General features: G+C 36.3%; 1 protein-coding gene across 1 annotated transcript in view; it reads right to left on the bottom strand.

The window, feature by feature from the left end:
* Positions 1–4,564: 4,564 nt before the first annotated feature.
* The window catches only part of SOCS5 (suppressor of cytokine signaling 5), a 3,433-nt gene continuing 414 nt past the window's right edge, over positions 4,565–7,583 (bottom strand). Inside the window, 1 exon segment of the mRNA XM_010082244.1 lies at positions 4,565–7,583. This exon segment is cut by the window's right edge and continues 16 nt beyond it. Within this exon segment, the coding sequence (XP_010080546.1) occupies positions 6,380–7,583 (1,204 nt within the window). The 3' untranslated portion in view covers positions 4,565–6,379.

Here is a 7,583-nt window from a genome sequence, read left to right as displayed (position 1 = left end):
AGAAACACTTAAACTGCAGTGGGTTAAAAACCACCTAAGCTAGGGAGACCTATACCAGTGCAGTTATACAAGGTGCTGGCATTGGGCAACACTGGGCACAGCAGGCTTGCCAGCCAACTCCTCGAGTGCCCAGTGGGCCTGCCAGGGCCCCCTCGACTGGAATGTCGGGAAAAGGTCCAGGGACCATTTGGGTGCTGCTTTTTTGGGCACCTACCAAAGAGTGCATCACAGAAGCTACAGTTTCTCTGTGCAGGGATCACATAGTTTTTTGCAAGAATGAAGGCTTCTGGTAAGAAAGTTTCTAGTGCAATCTGAATTAATTTGTGCCCAAAGTATCATTATTCATTCTCCCAAACCACTTTAAATATAATTGTGTAGGAATTTGCTATCTCTGTAAAGATATTATACAAAGTAGTGCTTATACAGTTGGTGACTACACAGATTAAAATTTAATACATATATCTCTTCATGCTTTTGCAAAACTACAAGTATGAAAGCAAGAAGTGACAAAGCAGCCAAGTACTCTCCTAACTTCCAAAAGCTACTAAAATTCTTGGGGCACCAAAAGATTAATAAACCTTATCGCACAGGAAGCACACATCAGGTTCCATTTAACAGTTGCTCAGAAAACAATATCTAATTCTGCTTTCTCTTTGCCAACGTGCCACCAAGTTACAACTCCTGCTGAGAGATCAGAGAGGTTGCTTTACTCCAGACAAGCAAGTTCAGATATGTTTATGCTTGTCAGTGGAGCTGTGTGCTTAACAAGAATATCTGCAACATTAGCTATAGCACACGTACACGACTGGGGGTTTTTTTTTACTGAAGACAAAAAAGAAAAAAAAAAAGGGTCAAGCACCAGGAGCTTCAGCTCATAAATACATCATGTTGGCCCTAAGAAACCTAGCTGACAACAGCTGTAGCTTTAACACAAATTTATAAAATGAACATTTATTCCGCTTGAAAAGCGTATACACAATAGTTTGAAAACAATAAAGATGGTATCAGGTTAACATCCTACCGATACACAATTTTTGTACATGGAATATTTCATAAAACTAAGAAAAGGCAATGCTTCATTGAAATAACAGATTTAAAATTTGCTTCCTGAAACAACTACTCTTAAATCAGTATGGCAACATGCAAGCAAATTAAGTAAAAGCACCAGATTTCTTTTCAGTCTTTAAATGATTGCAAAGTCATCAACATGTTAGTTTCTTTCTTTTAAAGTGTCTCGATTTAAGACATAGTTAGAGAGGGAAAACTTCTTAAAAAGCATCTTTAAGAGATCCTTACCTCACTGCAAAACATTTACTTTATATATCTTGCTGCGAAAACATGAAGCCTTTTCTCTTCACAACTCTCATCAATAGTATTTTAAACTAAAAAAAAAAAAACTTTAAAATTCAGACATTTAAAGTCAACTGCATTTGGTAGACACAACCCATGATCAAGTTAAATGATTCTTTGTACATCAATATTGCAAAAAGGGAAAGCTATCAGCAGTGTTACACTATGCTTTGTAAGAGTTAACACTTTAGAAGCCAAACAATTGATTTCTGTCTATTGTAAGATGTTTTTAAAAAGCAATTATGAACAAAAAACATCTCCTTTGGTCACAGTCAGGAGACAACTATTCAGGCAAGTGTGGCAATAGCAGGAAAACACGCACCAATCAACCGGCTACAATATATAAATACAGCTGAAGATATAAATAAAATAGTCCTTTTATTTGCAATGCATGCCATGCACAGACAGAAGGTTAGAGAATTTTTAGAATTCCAATATATTCATGCTTGCTATATCGGTGTACTTCAGGTAGCTTCAAAAAAGACCATGAATGCACACATACTTGGAGGCATCTTATTAACATATGGATATCTATATGGGCTATGTAGATTCTTGCAGACTAAGGTTTGGCACATACGTGATAATTTCACAACAATACTTTAGGAAAATAAGACTCAAAAAGTGCTTTCATATTTTTAAATGTGAATGGTTTTAAAAGGAGACAAATATTATTTTAGAAAGAATCATATTAGATTCAGGTAATATTTTTCCATTAAATACTGTACTTCAAGGTAGCTTTGAAAAAAAAAAACCAAACACCAAAAACATGCTCCCTGCAGATTCATCTCTCTGGTACTCAATCTATTTCTGACTTGACAGCTTCAGTCTTACATGCAACTTTGCAGCAAGCAGAGATAGGCTTTAAAGCATTCTGCAAATATTTTGGCTTGTATGTGGAGACTAAAGCAAACTGGTTTCGTATCATAGAAATTTAGCATCTTTGCTTGTTTCTAAGTAGTGCACAACCTTAAAGTTAAATATGGACTTAAGGATGTGAGTGACTGTCAGGATGACATGTAGCACAGGCTTGAATTCATCTTCTCAAACACTATGGATAGACACACAAGTCTTTCAAAGACTATGCTTCTAATATAAAGACTATCGTTTTATAAGCAAAAAGTCTTCAAATACACACAATTTAAAGTATATAAATGCAAAACATGGCTTTGTAACTTATTTTCTTATGAGAAGTTTAATTCTGACATGTAAATTATCTCGACAGGTGTCTACATGTACTTAAGGATATTTTCAGAAGAGTTATGCCTTTGAAACTGATAAAAAACCCCAACCCATAGACCTTTATATATAGTCAAAACATAGTATAGTTACTTTTCTCTAATTCCATGAGGACATAGATTTCTAAAAATATTTTAATACCCTAATTTTTAAAATTGTAATTCTGTTCTACAAACAATGATCCAGTTAAAAGTAAAAAACCTCCATGCACTATATGCCAATGCATTAATGACACTGTTTTATTTACACAATAATTTTCCAATGTTAAATAACATGTTATATGGAAATTACAATTATTTTCATTTCCATATCTCAGTAAACTGGAGCTGTTGCTGACTTTCTAAACTATAATGCTGTGTGTATTTGTATGCAACAAAGGCACCAAGTTGTGCTAAGTATTCAAAGATCTTAATTCCCACATAGCACCGCCATCCTGTTCTTTTCAAATATCATCAAAGATCTTTGTAAAATTTTTTGCAAAATAATCCTACTGAGTAAGCCCTTTCTATAGCCCTTTCTGCAGAAATGAGAATCATCTTGAAAGAACATTTTACAAGATTGAGGCTCAAATACTTATCTGTCATGCAACCAAATTAGATTGGAATCCTACTAGCATACCCTATTACATTGAATCCTACTGTGAAAAAAAGAATGTCTCGGTGACTAAATCAGTGGTTTGGACACATCTTTTGAAGACGACATGTATGATTTTCTAAACAAAATCAGAAGGTTAAAGCATACTCCTCAAGCAGAAATAAGGAATCTACTACTTGCATTCTCAACACACTAACCTTTTATGTGCCTTTAGTACTGAAAACGTATTCATTAAGAAATACACTGCAACTTGAGCAATAAACACTCAAGTCTACTATAATTTAAAAAGTGATTTTCAGCATAACCACACTAGCAAGTTACTCTGTATACTTCAGTGAAGCAAAGCTTTAAAAAAAGTTTCAGAGAAATAGATCATTCATTTTTTGTATGTTTTAAGGGAGAAATAAATCTTCTCCATAAAGGTTATTTACACAAATGCAAGAGCAAACTTTCTGAGACAAGGGTTTGGGGTTTTTATTTTTTTTTTTTCCAAAGATTCCACCACATGATAAAAAAATTAAATGAACGTGTATTCCTGATCACATTGATAATGTCACAGCTAGAATCTCATCAGCAAGTTTATAACGAGCAACTGCAACAGGTGTAAACAAAAACCAGGTCCTATATTGGGACAAAGCTTGGTTGCAGGTTGACTGTGTGATACTAAAATTGAAAGCAAGATTTAAAGTAAACTCATCTGGAATTCAGATCAAACTGAGGGAACAGTGACAATGACATAGTGAAGGTACACTTAGGTGCAATTTCATGCTGGTGACTTTTTTCCTCTTTTTATGCTTAGAGCAGATTTTAAACCAGGAGTTGCATATCCAATGACATACACAATTCAAAACTTAAGTGACCATTAGCACATTTGTACACATAATGACATAAACTCAATATTTACATATTCTAAACAAAGTTCCATTTTAACAGTTGAAGTCTTTTAACACATGAAAGAAGATAAGCTACTACAAAGAATGCATAATGGGACCAACAAATTTTCCACAAGCATATAAACACATGTTTTAAAGTGCTTTCTGGGTGCTTCAGATTAACCCCTTGCAGTATGAGCTTCCACGTAGTGCTGTTCCAGTCGTTACAAAATTACTTAAATCATTCCCCTTCAGGTGCATTGTGAGTTCAAGAAAAATTATGACATCATTGATACAAAAGTTTTAAGCTCTACCAACACAAACATATACATTACTTAAGTTCAGATGAAGCTGTCAAATACTTTGGTTTACCATAGCTTGGGATAAATATTTGATAGAACAGAAATTGCACCTTTCCACTCTTAAGTTTTTTTAAAGAAAATATCCCAACATAAATTGACAGTATTCTTTGGTAAAATCAGGGAATTTGACCAGCTTGCACGTACATTAAAATAGCCTAAAAGTGAACAAGTGCCACTGCGGTACTGTCAATTTACAGGAATAACCATTCCTTACTCAGTGGGGAGTATCAAAACATTAAGCTTTGCAGCTAGCTACATAACAAGCTGAAACACCTTCAGCAACCATTACAGGGGATCAATAATGTTTTAGAACACTTTTTGCTTAACATTTATCCTTTATGTTACAAAAACTGTGAAGTGCTCCATGCCCGCAGAGAAGTCCATTACTTTGCAGTGACTACAGAAACATTATTCAATGGTGTACACTGTTAGGCTTCCAATTATCATGTAACAAAAACAAGAAATATGGTGTGCTGACCAACCAACATTCAACTGCACAGTGTCTGTGCATTACCCATACTAAGTACTAAGAAAAGCCTATTAAAAATCCATTTAACTGCTACAAGTTACGCGAATATATAAAAACAGAGCAGATATACAAGTATAACACTGAACATACTGTACTTTATTAGCACAAAAAGCCAGAACAAGGCACAGCAAGCAGAAAAATACATCAGTAGAAGGGTTAGTGTAGCATACAAGAATAACATTTATTGTACTTGCAGCCAGAATGTTCCCTACCTTGCACAGGTCACTGCCATAGAGAAGTAAGTAATAACATACTGTAGCAGCTGGAAAAGAAACTAGGGAGCACTCATAATTGGTACAAAACATTAAACAGGGGTCAGGGCATTCCAACAAAATTTTAGTGCAAAAATGGCTAAGACAGAACTATTTTAAGTTCCATCTCCAATTAAATAAGCAAACAGAACTTAGAATCTTTTTTCCAAGTAATCTGTTGAAAGTATAATCAGTGCATATTACTTTAAAACATTTTTAAAAGAACAAATGGAAAGATATTTACAAATAAAGTGTAACAGTACCTTTGAAACCTGACATTTATTTCAGATGTCAGACTTTGTATTCTGATTATAATAATTCAACCACTTGTAATTTTATCCATAAAAATATCAGACTACTCTAAATAATTAAACATTTTTTCTTCACTATTACCTTCCATTGTAAGTTACTAGCAGGCGGGCCACCAAATTCTGTTTTAGAAAAAAAAAAGCAATATTTTGTTTCATGGCAATACTCTAATCCTGTGTCCTGCCACTTAATCAGTAATTCACACTGGAAGGTCTTCAACTGTCCAAGACAGTATTACTTTTGCTAACAATGCCACTTAAATCTCCAAGTGTTTAAAACAGAATTACAGTACTGAGCAGGCATATTCAAGTCTTAATGATTAGGAAACCTTATACACTGAGAAAAGCATGGTTCATCTGTTAGCATCAAAACACCATTAACTCTTAATGGACTGCTTCTAACGAACTGCTCTTCATTAAAAGAAAATACTGGAAACTTGTTTGTGAGCTAAATTAGTATTTTGAGTAGTGGAAAGTTTTCAATAAGATAATTTTTTAAAAATACCTCAAATATTAGCAAAAATGCTCCTCTAATAAAGCCTTTCTTTATTAGCATTACATGAATGCCCCATGGAAAATGCCTCGTAGTTTCTTCATCCAATTACTACAGCTATAAAAGGGAAATAAAATATTTAGAAATTAGCAAAAATATTTTCATTAGGCCTTAATGAAAAACGTGCAGAATTGTGTCTGCTTATTGTTTCCAAGAGGCATCACAACTTAGTTTGATTAACAGCAGGCAGCATCTGACAGGATATTAACACTCAGCTTAAATCGGATATTGCAGAAAAGCTAGGCATTGTTGGTGCGCTTGCTGCAGTTAACCTGTAACACACACACAAAAAAGCATTTTCTAGAAGCTTATTCTGATTTTCATTTACTTTGTTTTTATAGGTTCCCGCTCCAGCCATCGCACCCTGACTTTTTGTTTATAGTGATACTCCTTTAGAAAGTCTTGCAACATTGAGGGCAGAGGAAGGTCATCAATTCCATCATACGTAGTGCACCTGCAGATTACTGCCCGGCAGATATACTGCAGACTAAAGGGGAAAGTCCTGTTCAGAGACACAGTAAGTAATGGTTCAAAGAACATGCAAGAACTAGGGTCTTTGTAGTGTTCCAGAAGCCCTGTAACAGTGGAGGAGTGAAACACACAGGGATCATGGGCATCGAAACTAAAGTTGTGATTCCACTGCTCAATGCGTGCATGTAGCGATCGGTTGTAACGACGGAAGCTCACCGAGAAGAGGTAGTCCTCTTGTGCAGAATCCCTGAGCAAAAAAGTGCCTTCAGGTTTACCCTCCAGAAGTGCTTCTGCTTCATAGCGGTCCATCACACCCCAGTAACAGGGGTTACCTGTGATCTGAAGTAAGTCTGGCACAAGGCAATGGATGTAATCAATTTGAGTATGCACTTTCCAAGCCCCCTGCCTGCTGATATGGCCGTGGCTCTCTCCAGACATCTGACGCTGTTTCTGCCTGCGTGACTGCAGACAAAGTGTTGTTGTATCCTCTTCAGAGTCACAGTTCCCTGGAGGTGTTATGTTTCTGTCCCCGGTCAGCTCAGTCATACCAGGGGCTAACTTTGGTCCCAGTTTATACAATGGATTAACCTGTGCTGTAGCTTCAAAAGTATGTATTTGGGCATTGGGAGGGGGATCAACCCCTTCTTCAATGCTAAGTCTACGCCTCTCTCTGAGCCTGTCTTCTTCATCTTCTGTGGAAACCAAGGAAGGATCGAATGTATCAAAAAAAGTTGAATGAGGACTCACAGGCGCTGTGTGTTGTTTAATCAGATGCCATTTCTGAGCCAGATCTGAGCCTGCAGGGAAAGGGCATTTCTCAAGCATTAGTTCAGAGAGATGGATTTTTCTTTTGTTAGAAAACAGAGGTTTGGGCTGCTTGCTGTAAGTTCTCATGGGAAAACACAGCCCAACAGTATCTTGGAGACGCTGTCGCAGCGAACGGCTACCTACTGTCCTGTTTGATACTGCATCCATATCATGGACAGAGCTCACCCCGTACCTTCTCTCCCTCCTCTGCAAACCGCTTCGTGTTCTACCAAACCTCTTCTCAGTATCC

The sequence above is a fragment of the Pterocles gutturalis genome, unplaced genomic scaffold (genome assembly GCF_000699245.1).
Source record: "Pterocles gutturalis isolate BGI_N339 unplaced genomic scaffold, ASM69924v1 scaffold20429, whole genome shotgun sequence".
Lineage (NCBI taxonomy): Eukaryota > Metazoa > Chordata > Aves > Pterocliformes > Pteroclidae > Pterocles > Pterocles gutturalis.
Note: the sequence above shows the minus strand (reverse complement) of the source record. Positions and strands in the feature narration are given on the sequence as shown.